Source organism: Perissodus microlepis, chromosome 5 (assembly GCF_051167445.1).
Source record: "Perissodus microlepis isolate ML-2025 ecotype Zambia chromosome 5, ASM5116744v1, whole genome shotgun sequence".
Classification (NCBI taxonomy): Eukaryota; Metazoa; Chordata; class Actinopteri; order Cichliformes; family Cichlidae; genus Perissodus; species Perissodus microlepis.
The window spans coordinates 14,486,326-14,503,571 of NC_140465.1; the positions used below are offsets into that span (position 1 = coordinate 14,486,326).

The window sequence follows — 17,246 nt, forward strand, 5'->3', positions numbered from 1 at the left end:
CTAAATTTAACCCTGTGATCCAGCAGAAGGCAGAGGGGTTTAAATGCCAGTCTACAGTTGCTCCACACCAGTTGCTCTCCACACGTCTTCCACTCATCACAAACTCAGGCCGGGAAGAAGATAGGTGCACACACGTACACTCCAACACAAACTCCAGACACAGGACAGAAGAGCGCATACTGAAGACTAGTTCCTAGGAAAGCTGGGATCTTTGTTCCCTTGTATCCAGACCACAACTGTCCAGTATGGAGCTTTTTGAGACCAACCCTTATTTTTTCCCTGACCAGCGCTTCTATGAAGGAGGGGACAGCTACTTCCCCTCTCGCCTGCCCGGGGCGTATGACCAAGCTGGCTACCAGGACAGGAACTCCATGATGGGCTTGTGTGGGAACCTGTCTGGGGGTGTCGGAGTTGGAGTGACAGGTACCGAGGACAAAGCCTCTCCATCCAGCATGTCGCCTCACTCCGAGCCCCACTGCCCAGGTCAGTGTCTTCCCTGGGCCTGTAAGCTGTGTAAAAGGAAGACGGTGACCATGGACCGCCGGCGAGCAGCCACACTGAGGGAGAAGAGACGCCTAAAGAAGGTGAACGAGGCCTTCGATGCTTTGAAGAGGAGCACGCTGATGAACCCCAACCAGAGGCTGCCCAAGGTTGAGATCTTGCGGAGCGCCATCCAGTATATTGAAAGGCTCCAAGCCCTGGTGTCCTCCCTCAACCAGCAGGACACTGAGACAGGACAGCAGGGTTTGCTCTACCGGCCCAGTCCAACTCAACCCAGAGTAAGTAGGACAGAGACAGGACGAGGGAAGGGAGAAATTCAAAATAACAGAGAAATCAGCCAAGAGGGAAACAGAGTTGGGAACAGCACTAGTTGGAAAGTGGCAGAAGATATGGGAGAAAAATGAGCGGTACAGTAAAGAGAAAGATAAATACTACATTAAAAAATGACTGGGGTAAAATGTCAAATCAAAAATGTGTAAATTTGATTATCTGTTCATGTTCCTTTTGATTTATTCATTCTGGATAAGGTTTGAGGTTATTGTGAGGGAAATATGTCAGCATATGTATTCAGCCATATAATGAGCAAAAATGTTGTGTTTTAAAAGGTTTTTAAAAACATGATCCAGTGTAGCTCATTAGTGTTTTTAAAGACACTGACAAGAACTCCTGTGACAGGCGTCATAGTAATGGAAAGTCTTTTTCACCGTGTACATTTGCCTCTGAGTGGGGTCACGGGATGCATTAACTATATGTGCATTCGTGGTAGTACACTGCACTTTAGTGTGTGTTGTTTTTCTGTGTGGGGTGGTATGGCGTGCTGTATCATAACAGAGTGACTGACAGCAACTTGTGTGTGTGCATCGCCATGGCAACAGGTGTCGTCGTCAAGCGAGCCCAGTTCAGGCAGCACCTGCTGCAGCAGCCCGGAGTGGAGCAGCACTCCAGAGCAGTGCACGCAGAGCTACAGCAGCGAGGGTAAGCACAGTTCACTTAGTCCCATTAAACTAGGTAGACTAGGTAGCACCTTCACAGGTACTCAGTGTGTAACTGGGTCTTTTTGCAGATCTCCTGAGCGTTGCAGACTCTCCAGAGCAGGGGAACATGCGGGCCTTGACCTCCATTGTGGACAGCATCTCTGCAGCAGATGGACCTGTGGCCTTTCCTGTGGACATTCCCAAATAGACCCTTAGACCAGCCGGCCAGTAGGTGCACAGCGAGCAAACAAAAAGCAGTGACCTTTAATCCTAAATTATGTCTATTTTGTGCTTCTGCTGATTAAATTATTTTGTCTTATGCCAAATTAAAAAATGTTTCCATTTGACGAGTATTGCAGCTCTGTTGATCCACGGGCCAGCTAGCCAAACTGACTTTTCCTGTTCACATTGAGGCTTTGTTCCCTTTTTTTCCTGCCTTATGCGATGTTCCAGACCTGTTTGTCAAAGCTACAGGAGATTCAAAGACTTTGCTGCATGAACCCAACACATATTTACTACACGTGATCCCTGTTAGGCTTGCCTCCAGATTTATAGAGCCACAGAGGAATGACAGATCCAGTTTTCTTTCCTTACTTAATTTAAGATTTCCTCTTCAAAAGCTTTCCCTAATCTTTCATTCATTTTTTTGTGTGTGTGAGTTTTAATGCTTAAAAAACAAGAGTTTATTCATGGGGCCAATATGTACCATGGCAGTTTTGACCAAGATCTGCTTAATTTAAACTGATTATGAATGCTAGTGATGTAAATACGTTCCCTTTTTCTACAGAGTGGATTTGCCATTTTTATTTTTTTTTGCTAACTTATTTTGGACTTTTATAACTAAGATTGTTGTGTATTTGTAGATGTTCTGAAAAGTGATATTTTCTGTTTAATTCTTACAATAAAGACCATTTTCAATACGCTGTCCAGTGTTGTTTTTAGCCTATAATACAATACGCTGGCACATATAACTTAACAAGGAACACAGGATACCAAATCTTTAAAAAACAGCTTTACTTATGTCTATATAGTGTCATAAATACATTACACTTCTTTTTAAATAGCCAAATAATAAAATCTTGATTTGTCAGCATTGTTTCACACCTGGAATAAAGACACAGTACTCATAGCTGCCACATAGCACGTTACACCTTTTAGACACCTTGGAAAAACTTTAAAAAAAAAAAAAGAAAAAGAAAAAGATTGTACACCCATCCAGCACTTCACTGGTTCATTTGCTGTGTTCTTATTGGATGAGGAGTTGGTGAGCCAAGAGTACTGACTGCTCAATCAGAGCAACATTAGACAAGTCTGTCACGTGGAGCAGTTTCATGTGGATTTCATTGGCTGATGTTGAGCAGCAGTTTACAGTTTGATTTTGAGAGAATGTAAGGAATCAACAGAGAAGAGCTACAGTGGTCACACTACCATCCACAGAGAAAGTCATGGTCGCATGGCTGGGGCCGGCCTTTTCACACGAAATCTACTAGTCTCAAGCACAGAGACTCATTTAGTCATACACTCTCTCTCTCACACACACTTCATATTAAAGGATTCTCTCTATTCTAGGCTACATAGTGTCATACAGAAGGCGAGAGAGGCAGAGAAAGGAGAGGCAACAGCTACATTGTGTTAAAAGAGAAGGAAGAGAAGGAAAAAAGAAGGAATGGGAGAAGAGGCAAAGAGAGAAGTCTGATATTGGACCCATGAACCTGTGAAGAGTCCTTGTGGAAACACACACCTCCCTTAGTGAGTCCCTCCCACCAACGATTCACACACGTACAGCATACAGCAAAAGACACACGAAGGTCCGACACAGAGAGAAAGAGAAAGAAAGAGAAAGAGAGAGAGAACAGTCACTATTGAATACAGGGCATTGGGTTTCATACAGCAATATTATATTGTTTTCCATATATATTCCCAATATATATATATTTATATATATATATTTATATATAATATTTCTATAAAAAACATAAGTCATCCATTTTATGTACAGAGATAAATGAGTAATACCTTGCATAACCGGTAGAGGGGTAACGTGTGGTGGGATCTGCCATTTATACAAGTATTCATCATTCTCAAATCCAAACCAACACCTGCTCACCATCTCCTTTAATCTTTTTGACGCTGTTTTCTTGTAAAGGACATGATGACGCAGGAAGATTGGTTTGGGCTTGGCCATGTTGAGACTATTACAACCAGGAAAAAATTCCACAGCTGAGATCAGAGGAGCAGGAGCACAACAACCACAACAACAAGGCTACTGGGAGCACGGGGGTAAACTGGGAGAGACCAGGATGAGCCTCCATTACAGCAGCGAGCGCAGCCAATGTGCACTCTCAAGAGTTCAAAGGTCAGAGTTGGCCTCTGTATTGCACGTGTCCGAAGAAGAGGTGAGAGGTGAAAGTTGGAAGGTGAGGCTGGGCAACAAAGGGACGAAGCCTTCCCTGTGAGGTACCCAGGTCTCCCTCTCCAGATTTGGCATATCACTCTCAAAAGGCCGCAAGCATATGTCCATATAGGTAATGAGAATGCACTAGAAGAGAGAAAAGAAGATGAGGAAAGTGGAATAGAAAAAAAAAGAAAAATTAAGTTGCACCTGCTTCTTGATTCATCAAAGTTATTAAAAATAAGTTATTAAAAATACTGGCGGTTGCCAGAGCTACCTCTCAGTCTCCTAGCAGATCCAACTATGGCATCAATTTCAAAATCCCAAATGACATCTTACTTGATTTATTGTGTTCAAAGATTTTCAGAAAACTTGACTTCTGACCTTGACCTTGAGTTCAAGGTCACCAAGATTCAAACTCATCCAAGATTTTTGGTAACTGCAACTATGGTATGAATTAGAAAATCCTACTTTCTCGAGCCGTCGTATTTCTCTACTTGGGTGTTAACGCCACCCACCAGCTCAGGTAGGTGATGACAACATGCTGCCAGTCTTTAGCTCTCTTCCACAGTGTCTCTTTTGTCCTGTCTCCCTGAGCCTGGTTCTGCAGGAGGGTTCTTCCTGTTAAAAGGGAGTTTTTCCTTCCCACTATCACCAAGTGCTTGCTCATAGAAGGCATCTTTACCTTAGAATATACAGCGCCTTCAGGCAACTCTTATTGTGATTGAGCTCTCTCTCTATATAAAAAAGAACAGAATTGAATGATGATGATTAAAATTTTGGATACAGCTTCTGCTTTGATTGATCTATTGTATATGCAGTAGTAAACTCTCAGGCTTAGCCTGCACACCTTTTGTTAATTGCCTCTTGAAAGTTAGAGTCACAGTCCTACAATGCTAGCTGTGACCACAGTATCCTGTCCAGCTTCTGTTCGCTTACCTGTCAGCATTAACGCTCCTGTTAGTAAGTAGAGAGTAGTTAACATGAATAGGTCCGCACAGCCGAGGGATCAAGTCTCGGGGTTGCTGGGGGAGGAGCTTGAGAGCATTGCACGCAATTGATTTTGAGCACAGCAAGACAGAGAGGACACGACATGCAGTTAGTCAAGGCAACCACAGTGAGGCTCATAGCTATATACAGAAAATGAACTAGGTATTGCTTAGTATTGTAACATACCTTCAGGTTGAAGCTGTTTCTTGGATGCCAAATTCATAGAAGGCGGCATGGACATGGACGGCATGCGGAAGCCAGCTGGCAGCGTTTCCATGGAGCCTGCCATCATCCCCAGCCCAGTCCCTCCTTCACGTGCCCGAAACCTCTTGCGCCATGATGGAGAGCGTCGAAAGGACTTGTCATCTCCACTCTTCAAAGACAGAAAAGCAAGGTGAGGAAATTTGCCTTCTTCAAACAACACTGTATTTGATTTATATAGCAGCTTGAGAGGTACCTCCTCGAGTCTGCGGTCAGTCCCTAAAGCTAACAGGTTGTTGAATTCCCTCTCCAGAACCTGTCGTGCCTGAAAAACAAAAACCCGTTGAATACAGTAAAACAACCTCTAAATAAAGAAACATTTTTTGGTTGAACATCCATCAATCAGTACATCCCTTTTCTTCTGCATATCCAATTCAGGGTCGCAGGCAGGCTGGAGCCTATGACTTTTAAATATAGACAACTGGGCCAGATTGCTAATGTGTACTGAAACCTGGCCAGAAAATAGTTGAATTCTGGGTAATGATACCTGTTCACTATACAAAAATCGAATGGGTGAAATGTGTGAGATATTGCAATTTGAAATTAAACACAACTTACTGGTTTATTTTAGGTTTAAGTCAATATTCTGCACAGAGACTTTGTACTTTTTTCATAATTCCTTCTAAAATGGACAAAACTAAACTTTAAATTTTGTTATACAAAAATCCAACTTTTCTTCCGCTAAAAATCAGTTCAGTCATTCCATGTCGAGTGTCAGGAGTCATTAAATCTATTTTCTTTTATAACTACCTGTGTGTTCTGCATAGGAATCTGCAGGATGAGTGCTAGGCTGCTGTAGTCGAAAGTTTCATCCAGAGCGACGAGCGCTCCATGAACGCCACTCTCCAGCAAGTTGCCGCTATACTCCCTTAGACCAATGGACTGGACCCAGTGGATCACCTGCTCATTGGTCCACACCAAAACATCTACAATAAAGGAAGAATAAATCCGATACATGGTACATACCAATGCTGACAGACTGTCAACATTAATCTCCCAAAAAAGCTGTGACACTGTGTAAAATTTTATGTATTATTAACATTATTATATATACCAGAAAATTGCACAAAAATTGTGAAATATTGAGACTGACAAATGTTATTACTTTTTAATATACTGTATATGATTACTGTGAATGATTAATATATCCAAACATTTTTTTAAACAGACCACCCTGAAGTAAAATAAATGTCATTTGTAGAAAAGTTCAGAGAAAGCAATAGAGAGATAATGTGCAGGTCCACATAGTGTCAACTCACGGGCACACTCCCTTTGTTCATTTAAAGCACAGCTGTCAGCCAGCTTTCGAAGTTGGAACAGGCGGGGTGTGTGCATGTGTGTGTGTGTTTATGCGTGTGTAAACAGGGCAGGATTCTGATCTGACACGACAGCTGAGTCAAGTTCATGTGCTGAACTCAAGGTCAGAAGAGCGAGAGGTCTGGCTAGGTCTAAGTGTGTGCATGTGTCTGTGTGTGGAGCACTTTTGGCAAGTGAGGTTTTAGATCATAAGATTGGCTTTTTGACAGTTGAAGGAGCAGCTGTTTGAATGCTCAGTCCAACCTGACGCTATCAGATAAAACCACTAGGTGGTACTCTGGCCTGACGAGACTCTCGATGTGTCGATGCGTGCTTGCTTATGAATCTGTGTTATGTTTTTTTTTTTTTTATCACTATGTGTGTATCAGGGTGTGTGTAAACTCTACCTTTCATGTCATGTTGGCTATCCTCTCTCCGCCGCTCTAGGTCTTTCCTGTCATAATTGAGTCTTTTCAAGCACATAATCCCATACTGCAGACTAGCCCTAATACACAGACCGACACAAACACAGAGCAGCACATATACACCATTAGCCTTCTCATCACCCAGTTAGCAGATGAAAGAGAAAGCGGATCAAACAGAAGCTAAGCTAATGGCCACAGCTACAGACCTGTGGAAGCTGTCCACCATTTTGAGGTGGCTCCTTAGGTCCTTCTTGGTCAGATGGTCCAGCATTCTTGCGTCCACCAGACACTCCATGAAGTAGGAGCGGTACTGAGGCAGACCAAGGCTGGGCAGCCATTCATTTCCTATCCACTCATGATTCATGTCTCCATATGCCAAAGTCTGTAAGGGAGAACAGCATCCAATGATGAGTGTAACAGAAAGATGAAAGACTAGAAAAACTGCCTGAGATATTTTTCACAGGGAATAATTTGGACTGAACAATGTTTATGGCTTCTATTACTTCTATATATCACGTGTATATATTATCGCTTCCACTGCATTTTATGTACATATATTTAAAAAAATCTGTCTTCTAGTGTATTTTACTTTATACGGTACCACTTTTACATAGTACAAATCTATCTTTCTCTATCTTTCTCTATCTATCTATCCCTGAGGCAGTCTGGTTTATGCTAATATCTTAGTGGTACACTGAGACAAATAAGTAGCACTCATGTTTTTCTTAGCCAGAAATGTTTTCAGTGCTTTTTATACCCCTGTTAACAGACGCAAGAATGCTAACAACAGACTTAATATTTTGTTTACATTCAACAACAGCTGCTGGTTAAGCTATATAACCCACCTATTAATAGGTAGAAAATAATTATCACTTCATATCATTGTTATATATTTACGTCATACGCTATTATTATTTATATATAATCTGAAAACAAAGTTGACGTAAAGGTACAGTCATTCATTTTTGAGTGTTTATTTTATTTATATATACACACTGATAATTACATCTTCCAACAAACTGATGGCTCCTCATAAACTTCGAATTACTCCATTAACAAATACATAGAAATAACTGCTGGTTTGTGTTACCCCTCCATCTTGTATACAGTGGTGGAGATGGAGATCGCCATTTTTCCTAATCGAGTTTTATGCATGAGGCCAGAGACCGGCCACAGACGTAGAACGCCAGTTTTATATCCTCCATCAGAATGAATAGATATGGACACCTGGCATATCGACAGCTACAGATCGCCCACAGATGATCGGCAGCCAGAGTTTTTTGTCCTATAGCAGCCACCGTAACTGAAGCGGAAGGGTGAGTGCAATTTTCTATCTACTGTTATCTATTGGTTTTATCTATTTTACACACTGTAACTTGAATTGTAACTTTATTTAAGTGTGTACCTGTCCAGCTATCTACATGGGGACCACTTTGAGTTTTTGATCATCAAAGTGAGGACATATCAAACAGTGAGGACCCGAATGCTAGTCCTTAGAGTCCTCACACCCTTTCACACCAAGGCCTGTTTGAGGTTTATAACCTTTTTAGGTTTAATATCAGATAACAGATAACAATAGCACTGAGAAAGTGATAAGGAAGGGGCAAAAGAATGCATTATGTTGTCGCATGTCCTCACAAGAGTAGCCACACAATTGTGGCAATATCTATGTGTGAGCCTTTGTACACTTTCACTCTGTATGTAGACAGATTTTTGCAGATCAGCAGCCTCACCTGTGCCCAGCTGCCTTCCTCATTCTCCTGAGTAGCAGCATGGTAAAGATAATGTTTGAGTTAGAGAGACAGGAGTTAATCAAGCACACACATACTAAACATTCAGAAACATACGCACGCAAGATCTTTGCAGTAATTACATATCAGCACTCATAGTATTAATTGACCTTTGCATGAAGACGCAGATCACATGACCACAGTTTACATCAGTTAGCATCCAATCCACATACAAATACCAGCAGAAGCATTAATGCATATTAGTGTATGGTTTAGTCGACATTTGAAAGGGGTCTTCCAGGAGAGGACATATGTGTGTCACGGTGGGGACAGTGTGAGCGTGAGAGGGTGTCAGGTGGGGGTAATGGGGAAGGGAGCACCCAGATGGTACTAACCGCTTTAGTGGAGGAAGCCAGGTTCTCCATCTCTTCATGAGTCACCCACACATTTCCGGAGGACTGCTCAGAGGACGAGAACACACCCAAACACACACACACAGACATGAAAAAAAAAAAATCATGCATACACGCAGGCGCACACAAACACACCCAAGAATGCACTCATGTATATTTTCACACATTTCAACCCCCACGCACCCACACACACAGACAAAAAGACACACACACACAGAGACAAACATTGTGTTGAGTGATGCCAAGGGAGGGAGTGTATTTCAGGCAGGTAGCTTGTAGCTTTATCTGGCACTAGTTGTGTGTTGTTTCCCCACGGTAACCCATGCAATTTATGGCAGCTGAAAAGGACAAGTCAGCCTAGTTGAAGGCATGAATCAAGCCTCTACTGCAGTCTGAACAGAAGCACAAAAAAAGTGTGAGGAGGCATCACTTGAGAGTGCAGAGTGAAGCTTAAGACGAAAAGTGGATCAGCTTTTGAAAAACTGTTCATGTCACATTCCTGGATTTTTTTTTCTTTGCTCGAGGAGCTTATTTACTCATGTATTAAGTATTTATGTTTGCATAATTACGTGCCTGTAAGAAACATTTAGTTGTGTTATCTGAGGTGCAGTGGGTGTTTTTGTTTACCGTTCTGGAAGTGAGCGGCGCAGAGGGGCTGGTGAGAGAGACCATCTCCTGGATGGCCAAGCGGAGTTTGAGCCTGTGCAGAGGGTTGCTGATGCCAATCTCCCGCTGGATCTCTGTGTCTGACAGAGCTGACATGATGGCTCCGCTCTTCACGTTGGCACGACAAGCTGCCACATACCAGGCTGGCATACCCACCCACAGCTGGTGAGAGTGATCAAGACATTCAACGTCATTACCACTCTCCCCATAAATGGTCATAATTATAGAAGAAGTTAGTGCAGATCAGGCCACGTGTCAGCTCGGTAACTGATAATACTGCATTCCCCTCCTACAGATGGCAGCCTGGCATAAATAGAGGTCACTTTTATGGAAACTGGGGAGGGTTTGCAGATTAGTGGAATACCTCTAGCCATGAGACAACAGTAGGCCCATCCCACTGAGCAAATGGCAGGCCTTTTTTTCTTGCATCTTCCAGAAGTTCATGCCTAAGGAGGGTATTAAAAGTAAAGGCAGACGTGTAAGTAAGTAATAAAAAAAGATGGCTCTCTAAATCATTTTAGCAACAACTGAAAAACAAATTGATCATTACTTTTTCTTCAGTCTTCGGTCCCTCTCAGCCTGCGTGCCCAGTTTTCCCAGAGTCATAGTGTCACCGATCCCCATCTCAAAGTCTGAAATATGACACCCTCAAAATATTGATTCTTCATACTTGATAAACATAAAGCACAGATTTTGAGTAAAATGCAACTGAAACATATAAAATCAAAGATTTATTTATCAGTCAAATAATTAATCATTCATGTAACATTTTATATGGTACTTGTGTAACAAAATGACATGGAAGATTTACATGTAATTAAATTAGTTTAAATAAGTATATGTGTCTCTTTCTCTGTAAATGCACAATCACTCATACAGTGTGGATGAACGTGGGCAGTTATGTGGTTTGTAGTCTGCAATGTACCTGATAAAGCTGGTAGAGGCTGTCCTTCCCTGCTAACAGTTTGGTCCATTCGTCCCTTCTCTTTTTTTCCAAACAATCGCCCAATGGATGATTTGATTCCTTTCTTCTGTTTGCTGCAGCAAAGAGTAGCCAAAATAGTATTAATATGGCATTTACATTACCATCAACAATAATTTGGTGCCCACAGAGGACATAGTAGTATGTTTTTGTGAAATCTGGTACTTAGACCTTTGCCTTTGTCCTCTCTAGTGAGACACAGTTTGTCTTCATTTACTCGCTGTGTGTTACTGCTAGTGTGAGCGTGTGAATGTGTGTATTTACCCTCGTCCATCCTCCAAACTGCCAGTGAACTGGGCAAAATTGGTTTCCAGCCGTAAACTGCGGGGGGAAGAAGGAGGTGATGTCTCACACTTGATAGTTGCTTTGTCCACTTCCACTGGGGACTGAAAAAAACAAAGGTAACTCAGCTTAGATGGAAAAGTAGACAGTGAGACAAACAGTCAAAAAACCCAGACTGTTGGATATAAGATACATTTGCAAACTTACTGCTACTTTCCTTCTGTGTTTTCTCAAGTCGCTTGGCTAAAAGAAACAAAACAGCACATGGTAAGATCACTTTTGTTTAACTTCCACATACTGCTGTCTGTGTGTATATGACAGGCTTAGCGCGTGTGTGCTTTCTGACCAGAGTCATTATGCCTAGATGGTGGCTGGTATTGCGCCCGTGATGTTTGGGTGTAGAGTGGCCGCTGGTGGGTGGGGAGGAGGATGATGCCAGGGACTGAGCAGTGGCGGAAGTGGGCAGGGCCCGTGGTCGTAGCGTCACATTGAGTCCGTCCATGCTGCCGCTGTTCACGCGAGACTCAATCTCGTCGGAGCGCAGGTCTGCAGACTCCCTCTCTACCTGAATCATCCTGGACACACGAACACGCACAGATACCCGGTAAAGTCGAGCACTTGGCCTGCTGTCTCTAAACTAACTCGTACGTTACAGATAATATATTTGCAGTGATCGATAAAGTAATTTAAAATCCATAATAATTACTTTCCTATTTACTTTGAATTTTTTTTTCATCTTTAGTTCTTGTTCTGCACGCAGTGATAAAATGTTTCTTGTTTTCAGTAAATCTAGGAAACGGTAATATATGATATTAAATAAACTGGTTAAAGTGTGATGAAAAAGAGCAATAATCCCAAAATAATGGATATAAAATACCATTAGTGTAACTACGATTTTATTGCTTTGAGGGAGTGTGGCTCTTTTGCAGCATAATCAGCAGCTACTTTGCAATTTCTTTCCTGCAGCATATTGTGAGGTGTCAAAAAGAGGACCTTGTTTAGTATAAACTGTTAAAAAAAGAAAAAGAAAATAGCATCCTGTTTCAGCAGGAAAAATAAGTGAAAGGTTCTATCAACCTGAAATCATCTCTGTGTCTATTTTTTGTATACAGTAATTGGATTTTGTTTCTGCCTTCCACTTGATGATTTACTCACAACTATGCTTCTCACTTTTTTCTTTTTTGCATTTATCCGTTGACTCTTTAAAAGCTCTTTTAATCAGGAAGTTGAATTCACAAAGTCCTGAATGATCAGGTTTCATCGCATCTTAAAAGCCTCACAGTACCATATTATTACAATAGAGCAGCCTTACTTGTGGTTCATAGAGGTTCCAAAAGTAGAGGCCGAGCCTTCAGCTATCCTCTTGCATGGAACCAGTGTCCAGACCTTTTTTTTTTCAGAGCTAAACCTTCCCCAATGCTTTTAATATTAAGATTAAAAGACGTCTTTTTGATCAAACTTTCCATTATGTGTGTATTAGATGACCTTGAAACACCAGTCAGTTATGCTGCTATAGAGTCAGCCTTCTGGAGACCTCCCATGATACACTGAGCACCTCCTCTCCTCTGCTTTCCTCTCTTTCACTGTCAATGCATTTATTATATGCCAGTAGCTTTGTGCCTTCTCTCTGGTGTAGTTTGTGCTTTGTCCTTTATGCTTTTTGTTATCTTTTTGTGCCCTCCTTTCTCTCTTTGGTTACTCGTCTACACAACTGGTTACAGCAGACGGCCTCTATTCCTGAGCCTGGAGGTGTCTTTTTGTTATAATGAAGTTTTTTTGTTTCCACTACTGCTTGCCCATAGGGGATCAGTGGATCATTAGTTTTCTATCTGTATTATTATAGGGTCTTTACGTTACAGTATGGGGACCTTGAGATGACTCTAAATAAAATGTCTCTATCGGTCATGGTGCATTCTGTCTGACTCCGGGCCTTTTTTTTCAGCACCTTTATTTAGTTGCACAGTCGTCATCATGTTCCTTTTCATGTACCTGGTTTGGTATTGTATTTGGTATTGTGAACTTTTCCTATCTGTATCTTTTTTCTTGGTGTTGCACTGATCCCAACTTCCCCACGGGGACTGAAGCTGCAATGTAATGTGCCTGTAATACGCCACCTTATCTCTTCATTGATAGCATCAAGCTGCTCCTGCAGCATGAGGGCCAGAGTCTGAGCATCTGATTGACCGCTGGGGGAAAGCATGGCTGAGCTAACATCATCATCCAGGTCTGACTCTGCTTCGATGTCGCTGCCAAGGAGGTGGCTGACGCTCCCACGCAGAGATGGGTAGTCCTGTTCAAACACCGCACACACCTAAAGAGAGCATATACACATTGGCATACGCACACCAACAATGGTTATTTTTTAATACAACACAAATACAACACATCCTTGAAAAAAACACATATAAATATACATAAAGAACGTGTTGCATGGATGAGTCCTGATTAAATGCAATACACTTAAAAATCACTATATGACACTTGTGGCCAGCTATGAGAATAAATGGATGAACAGGAAACTTACATCACACAGCATGTCCATGGCAGCAAGTGAGAGAGACAGGAAGACACAGAGGTTAGTAGAAAATGGGAAGTTAGGCATGAGGATCATCACACATCAGCCAAGCACTGACACTTACTAGCAAAGCAGATATGAACCTGGATTAAGCACCCGTAAGCAGCTGCATGTGGTTAGAAGAGCAGTTGAAATGAGATCTCGATCTCTGCAATCATGTTTGTGTGTGTACGCAAGGAGCTGTGGGGTTTCTTTGGGGATATGAAAAAAAAACAAAAAACACAATAACCACCTTGTTTGGGTCGTCTCGCAGCGCTGAAAGTCTGCCCTTTTGTGCCCGCCTGATCACAGTTGTGCTGTAGTGGCCATCCTGGCCCTCAACCACGGAGAAGCGAAGATCGCTGGAGCTACCCAAGTGAGATCTGCAATTTTATACGTGGAACAGATCAGAAAAAATGACAGATAGTACGGTAAAGTATAAATGGTGGTATGAGGGAGGACAGAGGAACGAGGAGGAACGCAGAGGAACAGCTATATGTACCGAGGGTGAGTTCCATCTCCAAAAGCCCCACTGCGGCGTTTCAAATGGTCAATCTCATTTCTTAGCTTGTCAATCTCTCCAATCAGACGTTCCTAAAGGAAAAATGGAGGCATTATGGACAATAGATTTTTTTTCTTAAGCAAAAAATAGCAAGACTAAGGCTAAGTAAAAGTCCAAGTAAAAAGTCTAGCTTACAAAAATATTTTATTAAGGATGAATATTCTATTAAGTATTAAAGAAAAATGTGTGCTCAGCCTTAGAACAACTAAAGTACTAAATGGATATTGGTTGTTTGTGCACTAAGTATAAGAAAAATAGAGACATATTGACCTGACTCTGTGTGAAAGTAACAAAATCTTCCAGGTCACTGTGCCATGCCAAAATTAGCCTTGCTTATAGCAAATATTCCCAATAGGTTTGACTAACTCTTGAAGGTGGTTAGCTAGTTTTTAAAGTGGAGGTCATTTCAGCTACTTTTTGAATGGTTGTGGGAAATTTAATCCATAACGTGACTTGATTCATATCACCTCCTAAAATTTGTATGAAATTAAAAGAGTCAAGACACATGGACAAGAAAACTGTATTTTTGTAAAAAGTCACCAGTTATTATGAGGCAGGAACGTTGAAAGCAAGAAGACAATTGTGTTTTTTTAATGGTTTTTAGGTGATTCACCAAAGCCATACTAACCCTGGTGTGGTGAAATTCTTCAAGTTGTTTCTGGCAGTTCTCGAGGTCCTGAATGAGAGCGTTCTGAGAAAAAACAAAACAAAACAAAAGAAACCAGACATGACCCTGCATCTGAACAAATCTGTCCTCTAAGAAGAACATGTCTTGTACTGCGCATTAATTTGGTTTGTGAACCATAAACAACAACAATATGAGATGATGCTGTTGCTTTGATGAGCGCGTGTGCACAGGCCTTGCCTTGTCCTCCAGGGCAGCCATGCGTTCTTTCAAATGTAGCTGCAGCCTTTCATTGGACTCGGTGAGCAGACGATCCACAGTGTCAGATAAACGCTTGTTGTGCTCCTCGTTCATTTTCTCCCTCTGACGAGCCTGATGAGCAGAGACGGGGAAACCAGATGAGGGAATGACATCATCAAATTTTCTCTTTGATACAGACTCAACGTGGGTGTATTTATGCAGCTAATCAAGCATCTCTACACGGATTAAAGGATGAAGTGTGTATTTAGCCCTAGATCACCAGCTGCCAGATATAGGTCTTCTTGGCCAACAATGGATCTAACAGTCTGAATGATTTAATTACAGTCATTTACATCATGATAAAAAAGGGGGGTTAAATGGCTTCTCTTAAACGTGAAGCGCTCTGCTTAATATGTACTCTGCAGTAATTTAATTCACCTAAATTGACATGGGGAAACACAAACACCCATCTGCATCCTCAGAAAGCTCTTTTTACTAAATATAGTCATGAGATCGCATGGAGAGAGAGAGAAATTAGCCTTGCGTGAATTATTCAGAGTCTAAAGATAGCAGCCAATCAGTCTTATAGGGGAGAGGGGTGTGTGTGCATGTGTTGCAGCAAGATATGTGAATTTGGTTTGAATTCATGCAACAGTGCACCGGGAAAATAAAGAACTCTTCTTGAATGTGTGTTTCCTGTGTGTTTGCGTATGTACACGTATGCATGAGGGAGCACACAGCCAAGAGTCAAGGCATCCAGCTAATGTGGGGCATCAGTCCGCACGTGCACGCATTATCGTGAGAGGTCAGAGAGAACCTGCAGGGCTGCTGCACACATACACACAGGCACACACACCCTTCCAAGCTCCTGGTTCTTCTCCTCCAGTTGTGACTCCAGCTGTCTGAGCCGCTCCTCCACGTTGCCATGGCGCTCCTCGGCCTGCAGGGGGAGACACGCACATGTCTGTACAACTGCCTCAAGAAGAACACTGCTCTCCTGCAATCTTATCTATGTTTTTTATTTGTAAGCCATGTGAATCTTGTTATATCAGTAACATTTGCAAAAGCTTCTACAGCTTTGTGTGTGTGTGTGTGTGTGTGTGTTACCTTGGAGAGCGCTGCCACTCTCTGTGCCAGTTCAGCCTCTACCTCTGGCAGTGTCTCAGCCTTCCTCATGGTCTGAGCCAGCCTCTGCTCTGCCATCTCCAGCATCTCCTGCAGCTGGCGCACCTTCTCCTCACTCTGACAGACAGACAGACACACACACGCACACACACACACGCACACACACGAGTGATATTATTGCAATCACAAGAGAGGTGTAATCAGTCTACTGCAGCCAGCGAGTGGCAAGGACATAACATATGGTCATTCACAGAGGATGTTGCTGGTGTTTCCCATGTGGAGCTGAACTTAGATTCACCCTGAACTACACATGAACCTTGGAGCAGCGTGTTTCAATTGCTCACTAACTGATGATAATACTCTCCTAAACTTTAAATGTATTTTTGCAGATGGTCGAGGCATGAAATATTAAAAAGAAATAAAAACAGCACACATAAGCCTGGATGCACAATTAATACACTTATGTCACAGTGTATCAAAATAAATGTGATATTTCTGGTATCCCTTAACAACACATTAACATTATAAAACAGTCAAGGATGCCTGAATACAGCAGAGGAATGAAAACATTCTTAAAAACGGACTGAATGGCTGTTTATGACAGAAATGCCTACCTTGTTTGTTTCGGAAGGTGACATTAAGCAGGTCAACCATCATCTATTTCCACTTAACTTTTGTTTTAAAAACAATTATCTACAAATGCATGTTTCTGAATGACAATTATGCACTCAGCCTGTAATAAAGCTCATTATGCAGACTGTTGGGTTTTTAACTGTGTGTGCCTAATGCTGCCGAGTGTTACCTGTCGGTGCAGAGAGTCCTTGGTGGCCAGTTCGTTTTCCAACTTGTCGTTGAGGTCGTGGATGTGTGTCGTCTCTCGCTGAGCAGCCAGATAGCGTTTCTCCAATGTCGTTATCCTCTCCTCCATATCTTCTCTCTGCAGGTGGAGAAACACAACATTAACAATCAAGTCATATAGTAACAGTCGATCATGTCTACTACACTTGCAGGGAGCAAATGTTTTTAGCTAAGCTTTAGTTTTTATCCATCTCCAGGTTTTCATCAGTGCGTTTTTAAACATTCAAGCAAATTTAAACTGTACACTGATCAAAATGCCTACGCTGCTACGGTGGACCAAGATGGAAGCGACTGCTAAGTGATCCTTGTTTACTGCTTATACTGTACTTCTCCCCTGTGTATAACCAGATAGATAGTATACCGATTTATT

General features: G+C 42.0%; 2 protein-coding genes across 6 annotated transcripts in view; one reads left to right on the top strand and one right to left on the bottom strand.

Annotated features, from left to right (window-relative positions):
• Nucleotides 1-2,376, top strand: myog (myogenin). The gene is made up of 3 exons (XM_084928076.1): nt 1-779; nt 1,377-1,476; nt 1,565-2,376. Exons 1-3 carry the CDS (start codon nt 246-248, stop codon nt 1,681-1,683), a joined length of 753 nt encoding a protein of 250 aa, XP_084784202.1. The 5' UTR covers nt 1-245; the 3' UTR covers nt 1,684-2,376.
• A 96-nt stretch (nt 2,377-2,472) lies between these two features.
• The window catches only part of ppfia4 (PTPRF interacting protein alpha 4), a 71,754-nt gene continuing 56,980 nt past the window's right edge, over nt 2,473-17,246 (bottom strand). For 3 of the 5 annotated variants that reach the window (XM_084928071.1, XM_084928070.1, XM_084928075.1), the window contains 24 exons: nt 16,821-16,955; nt 16,001-16,135; nt 15,750-15,833; nt 14,894-15,025; nt 14,657-14,719; nt 13,969-14,060; nt 13,720-13,849; nt 13,027-13,223; nt 11,259-11,487; nt 11,120-11,155; nt 10,895-11,016; nt 10,574-10,686; nt 10,199-10,280; nt 10,013-10,094; nt 9,610-9,810; nt 8,965-9,027; nt 8,573-8,599; nt 7,046-7,221; nt 6,822-6,919; nt 5,869-6,044; nt 5,315-5,383; nt 5,044-5,230; nt 4,807-4,904; nt 2,473-4,014 (listed from right to left, as the gene is read on the bottom strand). In XM_084928071.1, the coding sequence (XP_084784197.1) occupies nt 4,846-4,904; nt 5,044-5,230; nt 5,315-5,383; nt 5,869-6,044; nt 6,822-6,919; nt 7,046-7,221; nt 8,573-8,599; nt 8,965-9,027; nt 9,610-9,810; nt 10,013-10,094; nt 10,199-10,280; nt 10,574-10,686; nt 10,895-11,016; nt 11,120-11,155; nt 11,259-11,487; nt 13,027-13,223; nt 13,720-13,849; nt 13,969-14,060; nt 14,657-14,719; nt 14,894-15,025; nt 15,750-15,833; nt 16,001-16,135; nt 16,821-16,955 (2,688 nt within the window). In that variant the 3' untranslated portion in view covers nt 2,473-4,014; nt 4,807-4,845. The remainder of the gene's footprint in view (nt 4,015-4,806; nt 4,905-5,043; nt 5,231-5,314; nt 5,384-5,868; nt 6,045-6,821; nt 6,920-7,045; nt 7,222-8,572; nt 8,600-8,964; nt 9,028-9,609; nt 9,811-10,012; nt 10,095-10,198; nt 10,281-10,573; nt 10,687-10,894; nt 11,017-11,119; nt 11,156-11,258; nt 11,488-13,026; nt 13,224-13,719; nt 13,850-13,968; nt 14,061-14,656; nt 14,720-14,893; nt 15,026-15,749; nt 15,834-16,000; nt 16,136-16,820; nt 16,956-17,246) is intronic. The other 2 variants (XM_084928073.1, XM_084928074.1) reach the window with 2 other exon arrangements.

Coding starts and splice junctions, on each gene's coding strand:
- myog (XM_084928076.1), top strand. CDS start 246: ATGGAGCTTTTTGAGACCAACCCTTATTTTTTCCCTGACCAGCGCTTC. Junction 780..1,376: donor CCAGTCCAACTCAACCCAGA/GTAAGTAGGACA, acceptor CCATGGCAACAG/GTGTCGTCGTCAAGCGAGCC. Junction 1,477..1,564: donor GCAGAGCTACAGCAGCGAGG/GTAAGCACAGTT, acceptor GTCTTTTTGCAG/ATCTCCTGAGCGTTGCAGAC.